This window comes from Peromyscus californicus, unplaced genomic scaffold (genome assembly GCF_007827085.1).
Source record: "Peromyscus californicus insignis strain IS unplaced genomic scaffold, ASM782708v3 Scaffold_18__1_contigs__length_77618521, whole genome shotgun sequence".
In the NCBI taxonomy this organism is placed as follows: domain Eukaryota; kingdom Metazoa; phylum Chordata; class Mammalia; order Rodentia; family Cricetidae; genus Peromyscus; species Peromyscus californicus.
The window spans coordinates 13,962,258-13,986,537 of record NW_026294480.1 but is presented as its reverse complement, the minus strand read 5'-3'; the positions used below and the strand labels follow the sequence as shown (position 1 = coordinate 13,986,537).

Genomic DNA, 24,280 nt, shown 5'->3' with positions numbered 1-24,280 from the left:
CCCTGCCGGTGTAGTGACTCCATAGCAGTCCCTTGGACGAGGACTGTATTGCCACACCTTGTGGGACCAATGGCACAGGCTTTCATAGTTCTCAAAGAACAAGGTAGCTGTGTTGTTGGCCCAGTGAGAAAGGTCACCTTTCCTTCAGACAACCCATGGCTAACAGAATGACAAAATGGTTCATTCTCTAAACATCCCCGGAGGACAGTTACAGGTGAATGCCACATGCCTGTAGCCAGCTCTGGGTCTTACCTATTGTCTGAGTGCTCACTTTGTCATTGATGGTTTGAAGATGAGTCTTACCCACCGTAGGGAGGACCTGAGGATTACCTGTGAACGCGTCTGTAAAGTTCCTCGTCCACGCTCTGGCCCCATGTCACTGCTGATGGTCACTGTGCCTGACAACCCACCATTATCCTTTCCATCACTATGGGACAAAGTGACACTCGTGTTTTGCTAGAGGACTCTGATGCCTTGTGGCAGCTGAGGAAAAGAGGGCTCATTTTCTAAACTTTTCACTATCTCCCCAAGTAGAATTGGTGAAAGATCTATATTCATTCTTGAACAGACAATTGGAAGGGCCAGTTCAGAACACGGCAGACTATTCTCTAAACACAAGCTGGGGCATACTTGGTGTAAGGTAAAGTGGATCATGATGGGAGTGAGTTAAGAGATGGTATTCCAGGGTCAGGTGAGCAGAAGGAAGGTTGGCTGGCTGGATGTCTGACTGCTGTGTCTTGGGTTCAGGGAAATTCACTCCACCACCACTGCTACTACCATATATGTAAAAATTTTTTAATCCCTTTTATTATTGTTGCTGCTTTCCTATTATGTGTGAGTGTGTCTGACTGTGTGAATGAGGACCTAGGGCCTTGAGTCTGCTGGGCTAAGTACTTTGCCACTCACTTACATCCCTGGCCACTCTTAGTTTGAGTATTTTGCGTAGTCTAAAAACTTTTCTCCAAGAGGGGTGATGGCATACACCTTTAATCCCAGTACTAGGGCGGCAGAAGCAGGTGGATCTCTTGAGTTCAAGGCCAGCCTGGTCTACGGAGTGAGTTCATGGATAGCCAGGACTACACAGAGAAATCCTGTCTCAAAAAAAAAAAAAAAAAACAAACCAAAAAGCTTTTGTTGATATCAAGCTCTTTCATACAAATCTTCAGGTTTTACTGATTGATAGAAAAATAACTGGCCAAAGAAAGTGGCAGCATGGTGCCTCATCCATGGGGCACTTCTCTGGAAGCTGTGGTCTGGAAGTGGGAGGGGACACCCAGATTTTAAGCAGTTGGAATTAGGTCACTCAGAAAGCTAGACTGCTTTCTGCACCAGGAGCATAGTGTGCATAGAGTCCTGGTGAATGCCCCAACCACGGATGGCAGTAACCTGGCTTTTGAGTGTCTTTTTGGCCTCTTGTTTCCTAGCAACTTGTAACTGCTCAGTGTAATACTGTGTGATGCTTCTCATTTATACTTAACAGACATTAGCAGATATGCTAAACAGATACTGTGGGCTGGCTAATTTCCCACTATGACTTGCAAACAGCCACTTTAATACATGACTGAGCAGAAGAGAAGACTCCTAGGACACCGTGCTCACCCCTGCTCCCTCCCACCCGGCCTGCCTTCCCACTGGACAGGGTGATTTATTTATCTAGGGCTTGCCAATGTGTTTCCACCTGTCTCAGCACACTGCATTGAGCAATCGTCAAAGAAAATTCTCCCTTTGATTTCCTTTTCTCCCAGTATTGTGCATGTGTTCGTGAATATTTATAAATCACCTATATTCGTTACTGAAGTTTTTTTTCGCTATACATTCTATGCAAATTAAGTTGCTTCATCTTGGTTCGTCCCGGTGAGGGGGGTGACGTCTCAAGACTGTTTTAGCTCCGCCATGAGTCTGAGGATATCTTCATTCTCCCAGGTGACCGCTCTGCTTGGTGACTAGATGTTTGGTTTGACTTTTTCTAAGTTGTTGTTTTCATCTTTCTTTAGACAATTTAGACTTCTTAGCTACGATGTGTGTGTGTGTGTGTGTGTGTGTGTGTGTGTGTGTGGTCTGTCTGTCTATATCTGTGTCTTAAATACCTATGAAGCAAGGATCCATGTACACTTATTCTCCTGGTTATCATCTATATGATAATTTGTATGATGGCTAACACAACATATCATATCTGCCATGAATGCAGCATTATGAAACTGTTCACCCAGACCAAGCATTCTAGATCTCAGTTTGACAATCTTCTGGGTCTGATCATGAAGGAATGTCAACCTGCTAGTTCCCACATTCCCTGTTTAATTCCTGCCTTTTTCTAGCTATGAGTCTTGATTGCATTGCACAGCCATAACCTTGGGGCTTGATAAGTGACTCAGTGAGATCTCTACCTATTCAGCATTCTAATGAGCGGTGTGGGCGTCCTTGCCAGCAGAGAGGGGCAGCTGCTCTCCTCATTTGTATTTCTCAGCATGATTTGTCAGAGTGAGTCTGAATAGAGGGGGCTGTGACCTGTTCCGTATGGTGGCTGGAGAAACGGTAGAACAATGATGAATAGATGGAGATTGCAGTTTAGTTTCAGAGGATGAAAACCTTCCATTGGGTTCTTTAGATAAGAAGGCAACAGATTATACCCAAAGCTGCTGCTCTCTGAGGGTCCCCAGATGGGATTTAGACAAAGGCCTGGACCTTCTGTCAGCTCCTCCTGAGCCTTGGTCAGATTGGAATAAACCTTCCTTCCCATCCTCTTCCTCTGGATCTTTTTGAGTTTTGACTTTTCTGAAATGGAGTCTCACCCTCCTGGAATTTTCTGTATAGTCCTGGCAGGCCTCGAACTCATGACAGTGTAGTCTTCTTGCTTAGCCTTCTAGGGCTAGAATTGAGATGTGTTCCACCATACCTGGCCTCCTCTTGTGTGAGTCTGAGACTCACGCAGCACTACCTTTTTGGATTCTTTTTGGTGCTAGGAGTGGAACTTGAGAAGTGGCTTAGCTTAAGACTGCCTCTGAATAGTTGGAGAACTGGGTGACCTGGCTTCGCACCAGGGTGACTTTCAGGGCAGGGCCTACCTCTTACGCTTCTGGGCAACAGTCACTTCTGTTTTACCACATGTGATTCCAATCTCCCTGCCATGCAAAGGGTCCTGCTGTGCATGAGTAGCCCGTGAATGCAATCTGTCCAGGTCCTTGAGGATGCTAACTACAAGTCACCACCAAGCTACACCCCAGCCCATATCTTAGTGGATTGGATGCTCGAGTTCTACTGTTTAACTCCCCTCACCCCATTTTAGTTTCTAAAACTTCTAATCTTCTAAATCTGCTGTCTCATCCCTGCAGAATGTATGAAGGGCCTTCATTTGGCCACACAGGCTTCACCATCCTTCTCTTAAGGTCTTCAAGAGTCCCCTGGAGAACTTCACTATTTCTATGCCTCAGTTAATGTTTTGGTCAACATGAGCATTTTTTTTTTTTCTGATTGCAGCATAGCTTGCATATGAAAAATCCTGTGTCCACCTTGGAATGCTCAGTAAGGGGCCACAACCTCCTGGGTCAGGGAGGAAATGGTGAGCCGCTGACGTCCTGCCGGCCCCAACCTCATCTTGACATGCGCTCTGATCGGCCCCGTTCCCCATCACAGCAGCCTTCCTCCCTGACTCCCCGACACCTTCCCACACCTGAGCTTCCACAGCACATGAGCTCACCTCATAACTCGGCAAGGTTTGAGAGCATCTGTTCCCGAACCCACACAACCCACCTGTAACCTACAGGAGCAGCATCTCCACCTCCCTCCCCCAGGTCCTCACTACACTCTGAGTACTGTTTTCCCACAACTCCCACCCCAGGGAACTTGGGCATGTGGCCACTGCTGAGGAGGCCATCCTGGTGATTCTCACCGAGGCAGGGAACTCTGGTCCCTCCTCCTCTCTGACTCTGAGCTCCTACCTTTGAACTTGGCAGTCTGTCTGGCTTACCATTGGGGGTCCGCTTGCATTGCCACACTGACCTCTGCTCCACACTGTCTTGCCTTGAGCATATTTTTTGACATTTAGGGTTCATCACTGGGGACAGTCTTCCTATCTGGAAGAACCCTCTTCCCCTCTGTAAGACCTCTGTCTACCAGCAGCCTAGAAAAGTGCAGCATACAGTACCCCTCTGTCTTCTTCCGCAGAAACTCCAGATCTAGAGGACAGATGGTAACTGCCCACAGTGACCTGTGCACTTGATGTACTTAAGAGGTTCTGCTTCATAGTAAGGGTTTGTTTGGAGCTTCCACAGGGCCGGGGCTTCCAGTTAACATGTCTATAACTCCTTGGGTTTGCAAAATGGCTGCCAAGCTGGCAACTGTCACATACTCTGAGAACATCATGCAAAAATTGTCATTGAGGTACATCTGACTAAAACAAAGGCCATGTCTTCTAGAGTAAACATTAATCCTGGAAGGGGTCAGAGCTGAACCCTAAGAGCCTTCTCCCTGGGAGCCCTCCCATTACTAGGAAGGAAATCTTTCCTTGGGGTCCTTTAAGTGGGTTTATCTGCATCTCCCTAGCCCTGGCTTTTCCGCTGGGTTTTAGGGCTGGGACTGGGTATTATGGCTGAGCCTCCCTCTGCAGGAGGCTGGAACCGTGAGTATCTGGCACTGTCCAGTTGAATGGTTTTGTTTTGCATAATGGTGTAGCATGCTCTCGCCTCAGAACAGCTGCCCTGAGTACAGTTGTGGTGCACAGCAAGGCTGGCTACGGGCCACCTAGAGAGCAGTGTTGAGAGAAGAACACGATGGAAAAATGGAAGGATTGTCCACTCCTTTATAAGCTAGAGAACTTTTTAAACAGCAACGCCACCCCACCTGTGAGTAGACATTTTATACCCACAACTTCAAGGAAAGATTTAAGTCAAGATGCCTTCCTGTCCATCACCCTGGCAGTGATAAACAGAAAGAGAAGGTGTCCACAGTGCCTTGTGCAGGGTGTCGGGGTAATACGCAGGAAAGATAGATGTGTGCACACTCTGGTGAAGATCCACCTCATAGGCATCGCCTGGGGTCAGCATTTGTAACTGTAACTTCTAGACTGGCGCTTTCCCAGTTCCATGGTAAAGGGTAGGGTTCTGTTGATATTTGTTGTTGTTGTTGTTGTTGTTACATTATTTTTAAATTATTTGTTTTGTGTGTGCAGGGCACAAGGCAGAGACCGTGGAGAAGTCCCTTCTCTGCTTTCCCCACGTGGGTCCTGGGGCCGGAACTCGGGTCATCAGGCTTAGCAGCAAGCATCTCTACCTGCTGAGCTGTCTTTGCAGCCCTAAAAGGGCAGTTTGAACTTCCTTTTGCTGACTCAGTATTGGTCAGCACATTTGAAAAATACTGTAAACATAATGCCACATGTCAGCCCTTGTGGAAGTTCCTAAAGCTTGCCATCCTTCTGGCAAGTATCCCCTTAGGGACTGCTGCCCCTCATGGACCCCACCTGGGGTTTTCATCCGAGGAAGAGCCCAGGACTCAGAACTGCCTGGTCATGTGGCCTCAGGCTAGGAACTCACCGTGTTCAATGTAGTAAATGGAGTAAAAAAAAAAAAAAAAAAAAATGCTATCCTGCCCACTGGCCTGAACGAGACTCCTGGGGATTTCTTCCAGGTCATGAACATCCATGGCGTGTGACAGTCCATACCACAGTTAGTTGCTCTTTCATTTTAATTCAGGAAGGAAATGGTAGCATTCCTTTTATGATCGATGCTTAATGTCACCACTACCACCTCCCACCCCCCCATTCAGCAAGCCAGGGAGCTGGTCCTATGGGATCATAACATTGTCTTTCTGCACATTCCGGGGAGACTCCATGCCTTGCTGAGGGATCCACAGGCTGGCATGAAGACTGGCACCTTGCCATGGAGTGTGCTAGGAACGGGCAGGGGAGGGAGTCCATCCACGTTGCGGTGTGGAGATGGGAAAGCAGGAAGCTCATCCCTGGGCAGTATGAAGCACAAAGCCCCCGAGAAGGGAAGGAAGTCGACAATAGGTTCAGGGGCTGATAGAAGCAGGAAGCTGGAAGCGTGGAGGCTGGGCTTGCATTCTCCTGCCTCAGGGAAACAGCTGACCGAATGTTCACTGTGTGTGGTTTTCAGGCTCTGTTCGGGGATTGGAAACATGTACGTGACCGGGATACAATAGCAGCTAAGGTCTGAATGTGTGGCTGTCCCGTGGGTACAATGAGAGAGGAAGGCCTGTTGCAAACACCGGAGGGCTGGTAGGCCCAGTCCTTCCGAGCACTTAGGGTTCCATGTGTGCGCCCCACCTTGGCCTGTCCGGCTTGGCTTCAGTCTGCACTTCCGCATGGTTCTCACCACAGCTGTAGGCACTGACGGCACTGTGTACACCGGTTTCTTTTTAGAGAGTTAATGGTGGTGTGTTTTAGAAACTAAAAGCAGAATTGTCGGGAAAATGTCCATGTTTGAGAAACACTCTCTGTCTTGAAAGATCACTCACGTGGTCTGTTTGAAGCTGGAGGAAATTCCTCATGCCTGGTATCTCACAGGCTCTGCTGTTTTTGCTGGTTAACGGTCTTACCCCAGCCTTCCTCCTCATCGTCAGATCAGAACATCTGGTGAGATTGTATGTCTGAGAGTTTCTCTAAATGTAGAAGCCTGGGTTAGACTGGTAGAAATTACTCTCCAGGACCAAACGCAAGTAGAATGGTTTTAAGCTTGTTGGTTTCCTACCCTGTGAGCCTGTGGAACACAGGCGCTATTTCTTCAGTAGATACATGATATGAGCTGTCTACAGAACCGAGCACTCTCCAACAGCCGTATTTAAAAAGTACAAAGAAAGCCGGGCGGTGGTGGCGTACGCCTTTAATCCCAGCACTCGGGAGGCAGAGGCAGGCAGATCTCTGTGAGTTCGAGGCCAGCCTGGGCTACCAAGTGAGTTCCAGGAAAAGGCACAAAGCTACACAGAGAAACCCTGTCTCGAAAAAAAACAAACAACAAAAAAAAAAGTACAAAGAAAATTTATTTTTTTAAAGATTTATTTATTTATTATGTATACAACATGTATGACTGCAGGCCAGAAGAGGGCACCAGATCTCATTACAGATGGTTGTGAGTCATCATGTGGTTCCTGGGAATTGAACTCAGGACCTCTGGAAGAGCAGTCAGTGCTCTTAACCTCGGAGCCATCTCTCCAACCCCGAAAATTAATTTTATAAAGATGATTTTTAATAGGATATATAGCTTCCTGCATCCTGAGCCCTACCCCTGAGCTATACAAAGGCCCCAGCCATGGCCTTTGTCCTTTAACTCAGAAATCAGCGCTCTGTGTGTGTGTGTGTGATGATCAGTGCAGTGCTAATGTAAAAGCTGGCCACAGGAAGACATTGGGCAGCCTTTCTTTCTCTTCTGTATTTATTATATATACATTACAGGTGGTTGTGAGCCACCATGTGGTTGCTGGGAATTGAACTCAGGACCCCTGGAAGAGCAGCCAGTGCTCTCAACCACTGAGCCATCTCTCCAGCCCTTGGGTAGCCTTTCTGTCTCTCTGCCTTATCTTGAGACAGTTTCCCACTGAACCTGGAGCCTGACAGGGCACTAGTAAGCTCAGTGAGCCTCCTGGCCCCCCACCCCTCAGCACTGAGGTTACAGGTGCACTTACACATACCCAGTTTTTGTACGTAGTTGCTGGGGATTTGAACAAAGGTCCCCATGCTTCCCCGCCTTGTATTCCAATAAAACTTTATACAAACAGGCTATTCTTTGGCAGCCCCTGCTCTAATTAAACTCACTGTCTGAACTGCATTTTAATCCTCAGATTGGATTTCTATTTTGGGCTACCCCTAAAGTAGCTGTTGTGGTGAAGTCCATTCAGGAATATCAGGAAATAAACTCTACTGTTGCATAATGAATACTTGGATGCTGCGGGAACGCCCCAACCACACTTACGCCCCGCAAGTGTGGCTAGCTAGGGCCTTAGCAGTCACTCTGCCTGACTTGGCAGGCATGCGCTCTGCTACCCTTCATGTAAAACGGAGATAGCAGTGATGCCTAGCGCACAGAATTGCAAACATTGGTGCCTGGGCACCCATTCCCCGGGACATGTTAGCTTTTGTCCTTACTGCTCGCACTCATGCTGTTGCTGTTAGTTTTGTGTCTGTTCTTCCCACTAGTAATGTTAGTTCAGTGTTGAGTACCGTTGCCATTCTAAATGCAAACCAATCCAGATACTAGAACAGAAGAGGGTCTACATGACCAGCAACCCACAGAGGATGGCCGTGGCACTCCCATGGTGTCACTTTAGACTTGGTCTTTCCCATCAAAGAGAGAGACCACTGCAGTCTAGGAGAGGGTCAACAGGATCTGTCCATGACCTTAATGGCTCTGCTTCTCCACCATCATTTCAGTGTGAGCAGCCCTGGGGTGGGGGAGAGAACAGAGATAGGCAAATGATTCCTTAAATGTGAAGTATTTTGGAAGTTGTAACATAGCATTTCCCAGCTGGTCATCTCTTTGTGCCTGATATCACAAGCTTCACTTCCTCACGATGGGCTCATGAATCACATGGATTGTGAAATCCCTGAGAGAGCAGAGGGGAGGAGGGTCGACCCACAGAGTGAGATGCGGCGGCATCTGAGAACATCTCCAGTGGGGGAGGTGAGCTTCACCTGAGGCGAAGACAAGTCCATTTGCTAGCTGAGAAGCAACCAGAATTATCTGTAATGTGGGAAAATATAGGTGTGTGTCCTTCGGTGTAAAGGGAGATTGGAGCCCCGTTTCAGGGTCCTCGAGTGTGAAGCCGCAGCCTTCGTCTTCATTATATCTTTGGCTTTCCTTTCCCATCAAGACGCCCAGATTTGTGTGGCTCTGGAGAAAGCTTAGCACGTGGTTTCCTGTGCTCCGGTACTAACTGTCCTGCACCCAATAGGTGTGGCTTCCGAGGCTGTCCTTGGCGAGTGAGGAATTCCCATGGGCTGTAACCTCCCACAGCTCTGCTTGGGCATGTCAAGTCATCTGTGGCTTTCTAGTCTCACCTGGGGCAATTGCCCCTCCCTCCGTGGCGGGGGGGGGGGGGGGGGGGGGGGGGGGGGGGGGGGGGGGGGAGGAGAACTTCTACTTCTTTTCCCCCAGATGTAAAAATCAGCAAGTATGCAACAGCTGTATGAAATGCCTGTCAGCCCTGGAGGGAGGATGGCAGCCATAAATAGAAAAGCTTGCGGCTTACTGAGCCAGCTTTTGCCTGTTGCCTGTCTAGAGGCAGGAATACCAAGATCAAGAAGACTGTATTGGTGACCTTGACTTTTAGTGTGACCTAACTTACCTGTGGTATATTCTTACTGAATCTCTAACTTCTTAAGTTTGAAGAAAGAGTATCAAAAGATAGGCTGGCTTATCAGTTGAGTAGGGTGTGTGTACAGTTGAGCAGGACGGACGGCGTTCTGTCCGACAGTGGCAGTACTTGACTACAGGACGGCTGGGCAGATGTTGTTGTGACTCTGGGATGCTTTGTTTGGCTTTCTGTGGCCACGTGTGCTCTAGGCGTCTCCTGGGTCTCCAGAGCCAGACCTCACTGTCCTTTACATTCTCAGCAGTGGGATCCCAAGAGCCATCTAGGCTGGACCAGGCAGGGCTGGCCTGCTGTGCTTCCCCCAGAGGCTGGCTTCTCTTGGGGCTCAGTCTCGGGGAGGCTTTTCATAAATCTTTTCAACTGACGAGAAGTGTCATGTTTACATGATCTCATAAATTATCTCCAAAAGAGGAAGAAATGATTCATTTTGGAAATAAATTATAATCTATTAGGAGCAGAGCTTAGGAGGACAGCTCGGCTGACAGGCGCTAGGAGAGGGGGCAGAGGCCCAGGAGGACAGCTCAGCTGATAAGGAGTTAGAGAAGGAGGCAGAGGCCCAGGAGGACTGCTCAGCTGGTCAAGCGCCTGACATGGTAGCAGGAGAATGTGAGTTCCGTCTCCAGAAGCAACTTAGAAAGCTGAGCATGGTAGCACATGCTTGTATTCTCAGCACTAGAAAAGAAGCAGCAGGAGGATCCCTGGGACGCCCTGGCTAGCCAGTCTAGCCTAGTCAGTCCCCCGCGGGTCCCAGTGAGAGGCCCTGCCTCAGAAAATAAGGTGGACATCTCCTGAGAAATGACAGCTGAGATGGTCCTCTGAACTGCACATACCTACACCCAGACCACAAGTGAGTAGACAGGTAGATGAGAGACAGCAGGTGAAGGGTCCGAAGATGATCACCTCACTCCGTTTTCTTTGATGTACTGTGTACAGATGGGATCTCTTTTTACCATAGGCAGATGGCGTACATACTTCCTGTTGGGTGATGTGCACGACCCCAGGCTGGGTGACATTCGGGGGTGATCTGATTTAGAAGTTATCAGTCATTCATTTCTGTCTAGGTATTTTGCCTTCTTATTTCATTTTGAAGAAAGGATTTTTTTTTCCTTATTTTTTTTACATTTTCTAAGAGACGTTTCTTATTTTTTTTTTCTTCAGTATTTGACTGAACTCCTTAAGCATAAGTTAAAACTCTGTTTCATCCTGTCTCCGGTGTGCAGACTTTCTCTTACCTTCACCCCTTAGGCGCTTTTAAAAGCCTCGGTGCCTGCTGGGCCTTTAACGTACTTTCTCACGTATGAGGCCAGTGCTTCGCTGACCCACGTTCCCAGCCTCCTCTCTGCTACACTGCATTTTAGGTAGGGTCTGACTACCCAGCCCAGGCCGGTCCTAACTTCAATCCCCCCCCCCCCCCCCCCCCCCCCCCCCCCCCGCTTCACATTATAGGGGTACACTACACTACCCGGACCTTTATTAGTAGTTATTTTATTTGGGCTTTGTTGTTTTGTTTTGTTTATCTCTGAGACAAGGTCACACTTGCTTATAAGCCCTTGCTGGCCTGGAACTCACTATGTAGACCAGGCTGACCTTGAAGACCAGGCTGACCTTGAGCCTGTTTGATCTTTCTGCCTCAGTCTCCCCAGTAACTGTAAGTACAGGCATGCGCCATGACCCGTCAGTTCAGGCACCACATGATTGACTTGTTGAAAGCACATATTTCAGTGGTTTTTAAATTTTTCACAGGTGCACAGGTGTGCAGCTATCACACACAAAGTCAGCATTTGGACCCTATTCACCCACTCAAAGAGAATCTCCCTTCATCTCTCCCCACGTCCCCCCTGCTGGGTGGTCCGCAGCTCCTTCATCAGTCCACTTCCTGTTTCTAGGTGTTCCGTCTGAATTGAACCATAGAAAGTGTGATCCTTTGTGATGGTCTCTTTCACTTAGCATGATCATAGTGTAATGTGTTAGTAGCTCATTCCTTTTAATGGCCACATTATAATTCCATGATGGAATCTGTCCAGTCAGCCCTTTGTATCCTGGAGTTCCTCAGCTGTGGATGTAGGGGCTGGAGAGATGGCTCAGTAGTTAAGAGCACTTGCTACTCTTGCAAAGGACCTGCGTTCAGGTACCTGAACCCATATGAGACTGCTCACAACTGCCCCTTACTACTGTTCCAGGGGACCCAACAGCCTCCTCTGGCCTGTGGGGCGTGGCATGCAAGCACATGGTGCACATATCTACATGTGGATAAAACACTCATACACATGAAGTAAAATAAATAAATCTAAAAAAAAAACGGTGGATAGTGCCTCAGGCCCAATACTTAAGGTTGTCCTATGGCATCTACTCACACTTGTACATGTGCATACATTCCTCATACATGTATGTACCTGCACAGTCATGAACACCCACAAAGATGTGCTATTGCAGAATGTATGCGCTGTTGTCTGTGGGGTTGTTTCCTTCTTTAGTGCAGTCTGGTTCCTTTTCCCTTCCCTTTCTCCTCAGCACGTGTTTCCCTGCATGCACACCTGCTTTTGCTCACTTGTGTGCGTCTCTGTCTCGCCATGTGGCCTTCCACAGGTATTTGCAGGAAGGGGCTGCCGGTCACACATTCCTGGAGCGTCTTTCCAATGAGCCCAGCATCGATGGCTGGTTCCTTCTGTCTTCCTCGCTGAAGGTGCTGGCGCTCCTCGTGTGATGATATCCGGTGGCCACTGCCCTTCCCCTGGTGGGTCATGATGGCCTAGTGTGATGATATCCGGTGGCCACTGCCCTTCCCCTGGTGGGTGATGATGGCCTTGTCTTTAGTGTTTTCTTGCCAACAAGGTTGTCCTTTGGAACCCCATAACCGTTCCATCTTGACTGTTAGATCCCTCCTCAGCCTAGGTCTCTTCCCTGCATCCCATCCCTGCCCCATACAAAATCCAGACCATGGCGGGCAGGGTTTTTTTTTTTTGTTTTTTTGTTTTTTTGTTTGTGCTCCTTCTCTCCATTACAGCTAACCTTCCTCTTCCACCCTTTGTGACTCTGAACTCTGGTTCAAGTCCATGTGCTGCCTGTGGCTCCTCACCTTTTCTCTCTACCATTTTGTGTCTTTTTAGAACAATGATTTTGTTGTTGTTGTCTTTGACAATTTCATACACATGTATGCAGCGTATCTTGATTATATCACCTCTTCCCTTCTCCTACCTTGGTTTGATCTTGTCAAAACATGAGTCCGGTTAGTGTTGTCTGCGTGCATACAGGGGTAGGAGCATATAATGGAGCATGACCAACCTCCCGGGGCCACATATGAGAAGAAAATTGACTCTCCCTTTTCCAGGAGCTACCGACTGCCAGTAAGTAGCTTCTCAGTTAAGGCAGGGGCTCCGTCCTTGTTGGAATGTTGGCTGGCTTGCTGTGCACAAGCAGACCCATCTGCTGTAAGTCATGCGTAGAGAAGCCAGGCCACGCCCAGAGGATAGCATTTTGCTGCGCTCCTCCCCATCCCGTGGCTCTTAGCGTTTCTTTCCCTCCCCTGCTCTGTGTTGTTTCAGAGCCTTGGAAGGGGGAATTGATGTAGCTGCATCATTTAGGACCGAGCACCCAGCACTCTCTTCTTATTTGACCAGTGAGGAGCATGCATTAACTGCTGCTCACTGCTAAGGAAGACCAAAGCTGAGGACGGCACTAACTGTTACAAAACACACATTTAGAAGGCAATTTGACAACTTGATCATTGAGCAAAGCAATGGTGGTAGCCCCCCTCCCCTTCCTCCACCCCAGACCCACCTCCCAGGGCCGATGACCTCCCCAGCCTTGAACTTTTGCGTTCATATGTCAGGCATGAGTTCCCTCCTGAGGAGCAGACCTCAAATCTAATCAGAAAGTGGTTAGTTACCCCCGGTAATGGCACTAATGAACCAGTAGGCACATCTTGATGAGTCAGACCGCTCTTGTCTTTCTACGGTATCTTTAACAGGGCATAATAGCAGACTTTCCGGTGCATTACGTGGTTGTGTGTGTGGCACCTGTGTGTATATGTGCATTCACCAGTGTGCGTATGTGGAGGCCACAAGTTGACTTCAGGTAACTTCTAGTGCTCTCTACCTTGTTTTTCCTCAGATTATTTATTCATTTACAAACGGGGCATACGGGTCCATGGCTGGAATCAGTTCTCTTCTTCTACTGTGTGTGTTCCTTGAATCAAATCCCAGTGCAAGCACCTTATCTACTGAGCCACCTCAGGGGCCCACTGCCTTGTTTTGTTAGACAAAGCCTCCCACGGAAGCTGCAGCTCTTTGGGCTAGACTGACCAGCTAGTGAGTCCCGAAGAGCTGCCTGTATATGCCTCCAGGCATCGGGGTCACAGAAGTGTCACTGTGCCCAGCTTTTATGTGGGGTGTATTTACTCACTGACCATCTCCCCTGCCAGTGGCGATTTTTGACACACCTAACACCCTCCCAAACTTCAGAAACCTTGAGAACAAAATTTAGCCCCCACTGGTGAATCTTCTGCAAGCGTGGATCACAGAAATCTTGCACATATTCAGCGTTTCATAACTATTCACTAAGTAATTGAGCTGGGGCTGTAATTGCCTGGAGTTAGAACTGCTTCTTCCAAAAATCTAGTCTATTTGTCCTCATCAAAACCTAGCTTTTCGTGCTCTGCAGGCAGCTTTTGTTGGGGTGCAGCACAGCCCAGAGAACCGGTTACCGGTGAGGACTAGCAAAGCATTAGGCAGGCTTTGAAAAGCAAAATGCTCCTTGTCCAGTCTCCAGCTGTGACATCTTTGAAAGTTAAATTCACCAGAAAAGGAAGTTACCACTGAAAAGAGACGCACCAATGGAAAGCCGGGCTTGCCCCCTCGTGACCACGTCGGCGGGTTGCCCAGGGCGACAATCGGCCTATAGAGCCCCCTTCCCCTGGTTAAATTACTGGGATGGGGCAGAAACACAATGGCTGTGGGAGTCTGCAAAAAAAGCAACAGCTCCTGGCGTCCCTCACTCCCCTCACTGCTGTATCGAATCCTAGAACCACACCACACTAATTAGCCCGGAGTGGAAAGGGTTGTCATGGTGACCGGGCACTTTTTAAAGCACAGGAATGGTGTTCATTATTGTTCCAAGTCTTTAGCTGTGGGGAAAAGGTCAGGGTGGAAGTTGTTTTCCATATGAAGTTTGGCCGGAGAGCCTAACGGAAGGTGGAATGTCCCTCGGAGACGCAGGAAGATGGTGAGTGCCGGTCCGGGTTCAGAGGGGCGGCCCCTGGAGCCAGAGCTTTCAGAATGCTTTAATAACTTGGGTGCCAGGCTGAGGAATTATGTGGAGGGCCAGAATGTGGGTCAGGCACAGCGGTAGCTGAAGGACGAGCGTTAATTCTCACGTGTTGGACCCTCATTCCAGTTAAAAGTTTCTCTGCTTCCACTGAATTTATTAACAAAACTGAGGACGTCTAATACTTTATTTATAAAAATTATATTCACTTTGTAAATCATTCTGTACTTTCTTCGTAGATCATTACTGCTCAGGTTTTGTTTCTAAATCTATAAAGCTAAAAGCGTCATAGCCAAATGCTTCCAGAACAGTTCCTTACCCTCACACTCTCATTCTTTAAACCAGAGAGGTACCGTGCAAAGTGTGTCATGGGTGATTTGGTTTTCAGCACCTTATGCTTTTCTTACTAAAGGAGAGTTCAGATGCATAGACTAAAATCCGAGTCACTGGTCTCTGGCTGCCTGCCCTTATTTGTTGGCTACACTCTGTTAGAATACTGCTAAGTAAAGACAACCTGACCACAGTGTTTGTGGAAGACATTCTTGAGAGAAGTCTGCCTGCTGGAGATGAGGGTGACTGTTCCATCAGAGGGATTTGTAGTGTGTGATTTATAGTGTGTGTGTGTGTGTGTGTGTGTGTGTGTGTGTGTGTACGCACTGATGTTGTTTTAATTTTAGTTTTTGAAGCTGCCGAATAACCTGGCTTTAAAAGCTTACTTTTGTGTTCATGACTAATTGTATTTTTTCAAGGGTCAGAGAGGAAGCCACTTTGTGGTTTTTGGCCTTTTCCACAGTATAGCTCTGTTTTTTTTATTCTTTTATTAGACTTCTATAGAATAACAGCATACAAATTAATTAAAGGGAACAGGGGCCTGGATTAGATGAACAAATCACCATCCAAAAAGCTGCAAGTGGGAAATGACCCGCTTTGCTTTCCCCTGAAAAACCATTGTTCCAGCAGCCGTGCCAGCTGGCCGCTGTGCAGACGGAGCAGACTCAGAGGAGGTGTCTTGGCTTGGCTTCCTGTCTCAGCTGAGTGTCCTTGGGCTCACTTCTGGTGGAACTCGGGTGCAATAAGTGGGGTATCGGGCTAGAACAAACTTTGAGTCTCGTCTCTTTTATCCTCTGGCATTTTTTAACCCCCACCTTGCTGTGTGTGTGTGTGTGTGTGTGTGTGTGTGTGTGTGTGTGTGTGTGTCTCCATGTCTCCATGTATGTTCCTCATTGATAACTCTAATTTTTTAGCTAAGAAAACACCTCATTATCCTTAAATAGAAGTTTAATAAACAGAGCGATATTTACATGACATCGTAGACTTTTGAAAATCATTATTAAAGTGGTGACAAGTCAGCTTTGAGGTGTATTTGTGACATGATCAAATGTTTGAACATGTATATTTTAAGGGATTGTTGGTATTTTTCAAGGTGTAATAATGGTATGTTAGTTATGCTAAACAAATATATGCTGAAATATTTACTAATGAAATTAAACTGGCAAAATATGAGGGAGACAGTAATCAGGCTGGTGGGCACAACAGGATTGGCTGGGACCGGGGAAGTAGCTGACAGATCCACAGGCATTCATTTTTTATTGTATATTTTGTGTAGGTTCTAAATGACGGTGTGTATATGTGCATGCTCCCTAAAACACCAGTGAGGGTAGCTTTATTAGTGCTGTGTCCTCTAACTCTCCAACGTTATCCCACTGTTCACGATTTAGATGCCAGACCAGTTTGATCAGGCCGTTGTGCTAAACCAGCTGCGATACTCTGGGATGCTGGAGACTGTGAGGATTCGAAAAGCGGGATATGCTGTCCGAAGACCCTTTCAGGATTTTTACAAAAGGCAAGAAAGAGCTAAATGGATTCTCCCTTTCCTCATTCTCCCCCACCCCCATCTCTCTCCCTCTCATTCTCCCCGGAAGGGATAGGAGAGAGCAAATAGCACAAGGTAACACCGCCACGCACCCTCTACTGCAGATATAAAGTGCTAATGCGGAACCTGGCTCTGCCTGAGGACATCCGAGGGAAGTGCACTGTGCTCCTGCAGCTCTACGATGCCTCGAACAGCGAGTGGCAGCTGGGGAAGACCAAGGTACGGGCACAGGAACACCTGCCATGCCAGCCCAGGGGACTGGTGATACCCACAAGGTGTAGCGTTCCCAGACACCGCTAAGTGGTTGTTATTGACATCCTGGTGATTCATGTGGAGAGGAGAGAGAGAGAGAGAGAGAGAGAGAGAGAGAGAGAGAGAGAGAGAGAGAGAGAGAGAGAGAAGAGAGAACAGGAGCATGTGAATATACCAGGCAGTCAAGAATGCTGGCTAAATGAGACCCTTGTGTTGTGAATCTACAAGGCAACTCCAGCTCCTCAGAAGCGAAACCCCAAGGCCTTCCAACTCTAATTTGAATGCCATGTGTGCCGTCCATAGCCGCTCCTGTGTGGCAGACCAGCAGACAGTGTGACACCCTCAAGGCCACCAAAACCTCAGCTAAGAACAAGAAAAGTAAAACCCACGTTTTGCCAATGCTGCCGTAGCAGAGGTCCTTAGCCCCTTATTCCAGATGAGAGCTAGTACCTTTACTGAGAGAGAGTGAGCCTTCATGTCTTCATCTTTTCAGAACAGAGATGCCATGGCAAGTGTCCATGTCAGATGCAGCTAACCTGACCAGGGTTAGATTAAGGAGACTATTGACCAAAGTGGGCCTGGAAAGACCTGGAGGTTATTCACTCCAGAACCTGGTGTATTTGTAGGCACTCAACCGACACGCTTCATTTCCAACCTCAAACTCTGTTCTCAGAATTACCGGGGGTGGGGGGAGGGCGTTTGAATTGAATTCAGAACCTCATACATATTATCTGCTAGGCACTCACTCTACCACTAAACTACATCCCAGATCCCAAAATTTCTTCTTCACTCTCATTTAAAAAAAAAAGATTTATTTTGTTTTTAATTATGTGTAATTAAAGGTGTAATTAAAGAAGGTGGGTTCCCACAAGACAGCAAAATCATTGTTATCTGAGGACTTTTCCTGGATTCATTCCGTTGTCTTTCCTCTTCCTATGCCCTATTCCTGTGTCTCTGGTCACTCAGATTCAGTCTAGTACCAATGCTGGTCTGTGAGCTAGTGTGCCCTGGCCACAATGACGAGACATTAGGAACTTCAGTGGCAATTTGGACCGTCCCTTTATGCCTGTTGACTGGAGTAAAAACAACAGAAGGTGAAGTGTAGTGGACTTTCTGTCTAACCTTTCTGTTTTCCTTATCACATACCCTTCCTTATTAGATTTTAGAATATTGGTCTGGGGCAGGTGAGCCGTGTAAAATGCACCGGCCTTATTGTGGGAGTTTGCAACAGATATCAGTAGAGAGGTACTACTTTTGTCCCCAAAAGACAGCCCTGACTCGGAGATGCCTTTGTCTATAACCGTATTCTTTTCCTCTGACACACGCCTCCCTCATGGGCAGGTCTTCCTTCGGGAATCCTTGGAGCAGAAACTGGAGAAAAGGCGGGAAGAGGAGCTTAACCGTGCAGCCATGGTGATCCGAGCACACATTTTAGGCTACTTGGCACGGTGAGAACCGCACCTCGGGGAGGGACATGAAGCTCCTGAAGGGCTGTGACACACACACCCCCCAGTGAGGTGGTTTGTGGGAGCGGAGAGGTACCCAAGGTCAGATAAGTGGCCGCAGCAGTAACCTCGTAAGCCTGACCTGGGCAGAACGTAGAAAGTCACCTAGTGCTTCTGCTGCTCACTTAGAAGTCTCACGCCTGCCTCTGCTGCATCTCCTGATGCTCCTGGAGTTTGGCATTGCTACCCGAGTATGTCCCTTACTGGAAATGCTTGGGCTTTGGAGTTTTCATATTAGAATATCTGCCTGGCCTCTACTGAATGACGGTCAGAAATTCAAAATTACTCTAGAATCTTATTTCTTTTTCCTATGTGGAATATTGACCTTCTCCCATACTTGTTCATACATGCTAAGCATGTGTTCTGCCTGTGAGCTACATCCCTAGTCCCAGGAATCTGAAAATCTCTTTATTTCATTTTATATGTGTGGGTGTGTTGCCTATATGTATGTCCTCGTGCCATGCACCTGCAGATGGTTGTGAGCTGCCGTGTGGGTGCTAGGAATCCAACCCTGGTCCTCTGGAAGAGCGACCTGTACTCGTAACCATTAAACCATCTCTGCAGTGATAGAATGTGAAATTTTCTAAGCATTGTATTCGCATCCAAGAAATTGCAGATTTGAGGTTTGGGGATGAAGAATTCTCAACTTGCATCACTTTGTCCAGAGACCCCTTCTCTAGTTGCTTACAAAATGATATGAGCCATGGCCGGCTTGACACTCAGAGTGTAGGTCGGGGTGGCCTCAAAGTCCGAGATTTGTCCCATCTGTGCTTCTGCTGCCCAAGTGCTGAAATTAAAAACGTGTGCTACCTGCCTTTAATCCCAGCACTCGGGAAGCGGAGGCTGGCGGAGCTCTGAGTTCGAGGCCAGCAGGGCTATGACATGCGATGCTGACTCTGACCCGCCGTCATTTGGTCGGGTGTGCTCCGCAGGCCACGTGAAACCCTAGGTATTCCGTTTTCTGAAGCACGCGGCCATCCTGCAGGAGACTTTGGTTCTCTCGCTTTCACGCGAACAGTAGAACATATTGGATCTTCTTTGGCTGTGTTTACCCAGCTTGTGCCAGACCGCTCAAAGTTGGTGTTAGGGTTGCTTGTTTATTTAGCCAAGATAATGATAGGATTATGACTTGTTTGTTATTATTCTTTTGTTTTTCTTCTGTTTTGTTTGGGCCCAAATTTCCTCCTCTGTCTGCCAGTCTCCATAACGAGAGTGCGGGTCCAAATCCGGGTCCTCTCCCTTTGTCTTCTCAGAGGGTAAGCTCATTTGAATAGCTCACAGCCTCATTTATCTGTGCGGCCAATCTCATTTGCAGAAAGCAATATAGAAAGGTCCTTTGTGGTGTGGTGACGATACAGAAGAATTATAGAGCCTTCCTCATGAGGAAGAGATTTCTGCATCTGAGAAAGGCGGCCATCGTGTTCCAGAAGCAACTCAGAGGCCAGCTGGCTCGCAGGCTTTACAGACAGCTGTTGGCTGAGAAGCAAGAGCGGGAGGAGAGGAAGAGGCGGGAGGAAGAGAAGAAGAGAGAGGAAGAAGAAAGGTATGTGCTTGCTTGGGTGAAACATGGGGATGCACCGGGAATGGCATCCTTTGGGGCCTGTCGTGAGTTCCCAGGGGACCTGGAGTACACCCTGTGAAACAACAGTTCCTGGCAGCACAGAAGAGCCCGTTCTGTGAATGTTTCTCTTTATACACAGAGTAAGTATACCCATCCTTCCGTGTGTGTGTGTGTGTGTGTGTGTGTGTGTGTGTGTGTGTGTGTGTGCGCGCGCGCGCGCAGCGCAATCAAGCATACATGTAGGTGCATGGGTGTGGAGGCCAGATGTTGAAGCCAGGTGGCTTCCTCGGTTGCTCTGCCGTCACTGAACCTGGAGCTTACTGATTTGGGTGGACTGCCTGACCAGCGGGCTCCATGGTGCCACGTGTTTGCATTTCCAACACCGGAATCACAAATATATACCGCTGCGCTTCGCATGGGTACGGACGATCTGAACTCAGGACCTCATGCTTGTACAGCGACTACCTCACAGACCGAGCCAGCTTCCCAACCCTCTTCTGGTTATTTAACTGGCAAAGGTCTTTGGGCTGAGCGCCATAGCTTGGCAGTAGAGTGCTGGCTTAGTATACAAGTACCAGCACTGTCAGAACATTAGACCCACTGAAAAGCAGTTTCAGAGATGTTGACTTCCACCCGCTGTTTTTCCTTTCTGTTTTTAGAGAGAGAGCACAAAGAGAAGCTGACCTCCTCCGTGCCCAGCAGGTGAGGAACGCTGCTACATTTGGGGCTCTTTATGTGCTTCCCTCCTGCTTCAAACCTCGACCCCGGGATCCAGAATGGAAATCAAGTAGGAGGTTGTGGAAGAACGGGCTGGAGAGATGTGGCTGGTACACTTTCTCACCCATCATGGTGGTGCAGAGCTTTAGAGAGCGCCTCGAGATCTCAGTGTGAATCGTAGTCTGGTATCTTAGTATGTGAATCACACTGTGGTACCACATAGTATCTTTGTGGTAAGGTAACACCGTGGTAGTGTCCTCGGGATGCCATCACGTTCTGGGCCGTTTCCAAGGCTTGGTTTCTCCTGAGACCTCCCTGTGACCAGGTGGCCATCTCACTGTGTCCTTACACGGTGGTTGGTCCTTGATGTCTATTTTCTGGAGTCTGTCTCCCACTCTCCCCTTTTATAAGGACACTGTTCATATTGGATGCAGGCTCACCTCACTGACACCACACGTCATTTTAACTTAATCCCCTGATTACAAGCCCCGGGTCCGACCATAGCCATATCCTGACGTGCTGGGGACAGGACTTCAGCGTATCAGTTGAGGGGGGCGGCGGGAGCGCTAGTTGGGTGTGTGAAAAAGGAGGCAGGTACTTATTCTAAACCCACCTTTCCCCGTGTCCAGGAGGAGGAAGCAAGGAGACAGCAAGAACTTGAAGCCTTGCAGAAGAGCCAGACGGAAGCGGACGCGACCCGGGAGCTGGAAAAGCAGAGGGAGAACAAGCAGGTGGAGGAGATCCTCCGTCTGGAGAAGGAAATCGAGGATCTGCAGCGCATGAAGGAGCGCCAGGAGCTGTCCTTGACCGAGGCCTCCCTGCAGAAGCTGCAGCAGCTACGGGATGAGGAGCTGCGCAGGCTGGAGGACGAGGCCTGCCGCGCCGCCCAGGAGTTCCTGGAGTCCCTCAACTTCGACGAGATTGACGAGTGCGTCCGCAACATCGAGCGCTCCCTGTCCGTGGGGAGCGAGGTGTCGGGTGGGCTCGGTGAACTGGCAGAGAGCTCCGCCGCTGCCGCCGCCGCCGCCGCCGGAGAGAAGCCCAGCTTCAACTTCAGCCAGCCCTACCCCGAGGAGGAGGTGGACGAGGGTTTCGAGGCTGACGATGACGCCTTCAAGGACTCCCCCAACCCCAGCGAGCACGGCCACTCTGACCAGCGGACCAGTGGCATCCGGACCAGCGACGACTCCTCGGAGGAGGACCCTTACATGAACTACACGGTGGTGCCCACCAGCCCCAGTGCCGACAGCACAGTGTTGCTTGCCACGTCCGTGCAGGACTCCGCCAGCCTGCTCAACTCCTCCAGCGGCGAGTCCACCTACTGCATGCCCCAAAACAACGCGGGGGACCTGCCCTCCCCCGACGGCGATTATGACTATGACCAGGACGATTATGAGGATGGTGCCATCACCTCTGGCAGCAGCGTGACTTTCTCCAACTCCTACGGGAGCCAGTGGTCCCCAGACTACAGGTATTCTGTGGGAACCTACAACAGTTCGGGAGCCTACCGGTTCAGCTCAGAAGGGGCACAGTCCTCCGTGAGTATCCGCCGTCTTGTCCCTAAGAGCGGAAGTGTTGCACCATCTACCACACCCCTAAAGATTTCAGTCATGTTCTTAAAGATATTCTTAAACCCCCTTCTCACACTAGTGAAAATGGGGTCAGTGCAAAACTGACCTTCATCTAAGGCATGAGAAAACTGGCATTTTAAATAAGGCTCAGCTTGGCCTTTCTCAGCCATACCTAGCCTCAGCTGGCCCCAGAACCCTCCATATTAAAGAACTTTCCTGACCATAACTTGATAGTCCATACTACACAGTGTATTTCTTATGGTCTTAATAAGGGAGGAATGTGCTGGGCGGTGGTGATCCCAGCACTCAGGAGGCAGAGGCAGGTGGATCTTTGTGAGTTCGAAGCCAGCCTGGTCTACAGAGTGAGTTCCAGGACAAACTCCAAAGCAAAACAGAGAAGCCCTGTCTTGAAACACACACCGCCCCCCTCCCCCCCCAAAAAAAGAAAAAGAACAAAAAAAAGGAGGAATTTTTTTTTCATTTTCTGGCTTTTGGGTTTTGTTTATTTTGAAATTTTCTTATGTCTTTTTCTTTTTGTTTTGTATTAAACACTGCCTTTGCTTTCTCAGACTTGGCCATGTTTTTGGCTCTTGCACGGCTCAGTTAAAATGACGCTTAAGCATCTTCTTTTTAGCATGGAGTCTTTGGGCTGAAGTCAGTTTGTGTTGTAGATATCAGGTCAGCTCACTGCTTGACCCTGCATCTGTAGGGTCCTCTGTAATTCTGAATTCCCCGGATGGCCACAGTGACTGTGATGTCCTGGATCAGGAGTGCTCCCCGGTCGTGTTGATGGTTAACCAGTGGGTGTTTTCATTGCTTACTTCCCATGCTGTGCTTACCATTGCCTCCCCTTCTGTCTCCCCGTCCAGTTTGAAGATAGCGAAGAGGACTTTGACTCCAGGTTTGATACAGACGACGAACTCTCCTACCGGCGAGACTCTGTGTACAGCTGCGTCACACTGCCCTATTTCCACAGTTTTCTGTACATGAAAGGTAACGGCCCGCAACCGCACCCCCTCGGCTTGGGTTGGGGTAAAGCTATGAAAGATCATTCAACACATCCCTCACCTCGGTGATGTGCCACTTAGGTCAATGAAGAACACTGGGTCGTGTTGGGGCAATGTGGCAGCTACTGCCATGATGAGTGTGTGTGGTTTTGACTCCTCTGAACTGGTTCCGGGTGATAGAGCAAAGAGTTTGCAAACATGCAGTGTCTATTTTTAGTCCCACTCTTCACCTGTCCCCTCTTTCTCACTCACGTGCAAGCACACGTGACCTCGGTCACTGATGGAAGGCACTGGGACCCATTCTAATGACAACCCCAGTCCCCATCCCACCTCCACGTACACAAGACTTGGAGGGATGTGGTGAATACTGTCGGGGTGCTGCTCACCCCACCTACTTCACGATGAGACTCTTTGGCATCTCTTCCGGTTGCTATTCAATATCAAATGTGCTGCCCTTAAATATTAAGCATTAAAAACCTTGAGGCCCCTGCCATTTAGGAATTGTTTTATTTCGGGCCCTGTGTTTGTGTTTGGATCGTGTTTGGTGCTGGATCCTCGCTCAGGGTCCAGTGTAATGAGAAACTGTAGTTATCACCAGGATTTGCTGGCAGATTTGTATAGATGGTAGAGGTTGTTTCTTGTCGGGTCCTGGGCTGGGAGGGTGCAGGGGGCAGTCTAGAGCATGGAGCTTGGGCAAGATAACAGAAACACTCATCTGTTGGTGCTGTCCTTGATTCTGCAAGCCTTTTCTCTCCCTGACTTCTCTGTCAGCAAGTATTTTGTTATTTCCAGCCATTCTCTTCCTTTCCCACGCACACATGCATGCACATACACACACAAGTTTGTATGTGTTTGTGTGTTCGTCTGTCTGTCTGCCTACCTACCTGCCTGCTCCCTTTTCTAAAACATAAGTTTTATTTATGTTCAGTTATATTTGTGAGCCAAATATCGGAAAAAGCTCATAAATTTCCTACTAGGTTTAGTTTAAGACTTTTCTGTGGTCTGATGTCACTGCTCGGAAAGACAAATGCTGGGAAATTGTTCAGACACTCAGCACTCGGTGCTGACAAGGCAAGGCAGTCTCAAGAACATGGCGGCCCGCACAAGACCTGAGTATGGTGGACAGCCGTAGACACAGAGGGGAGTCTCATAGGGCCCATTCCTCAGCAAAGAACGGCCGGACATGAATGAACGACCAGAACAGGAGAGGCTGT

General features: G+C 48.6%; 1 protein-coding gene across 5 annotated transcripts in view; it reads left to right on the top strand.

Annotated features, from left to right (window-relative positions):
- Nucleotides 1-24,280, top strand: part of Myo10 (myosin X) — a 212,592-nt gene that overhangs the window by 156,758 nt on the left and 31,554 nt on the right. For 3 of the 5 annotated variants that reach the window (XM_052743059.1, XM_052743055.1, XM_052743057.1), the window contains 7 exons: nt 16,299-16,423; nt 16,558-16,672; nt 18,047-18,153; nt 19,526-19,753; nt 20,431-20,473; nt 21,118-22,026; nt 22,929-23,052. In XM_052743059.1, coding sequence (XP_052599019.1) covers nt 16,299-16,423; nt 16,558-16,672; nt 18,047-18,153; nt 19,526-19,753; nt 20,431-20,473; nt 21,118-22,026; nt 22,929-23,052 — 1,651 coding nt within the window. Of the gene's footprint in view, nt 1-14,238; nt 14,539-15,759; nt 15,938-16,298; nt 16,424-16,557; nt 16,673-18,046; nt 18,154-19,525; nt 19,754-20,430; nt 20,474-21,117; nt 22,027-22,928; nt 23,053-24,280 lie in introns of those variants that run through there. The other 2 variants (XM_052743056.1, XM_052743058.1) reach the window with 2 other exon arrangements.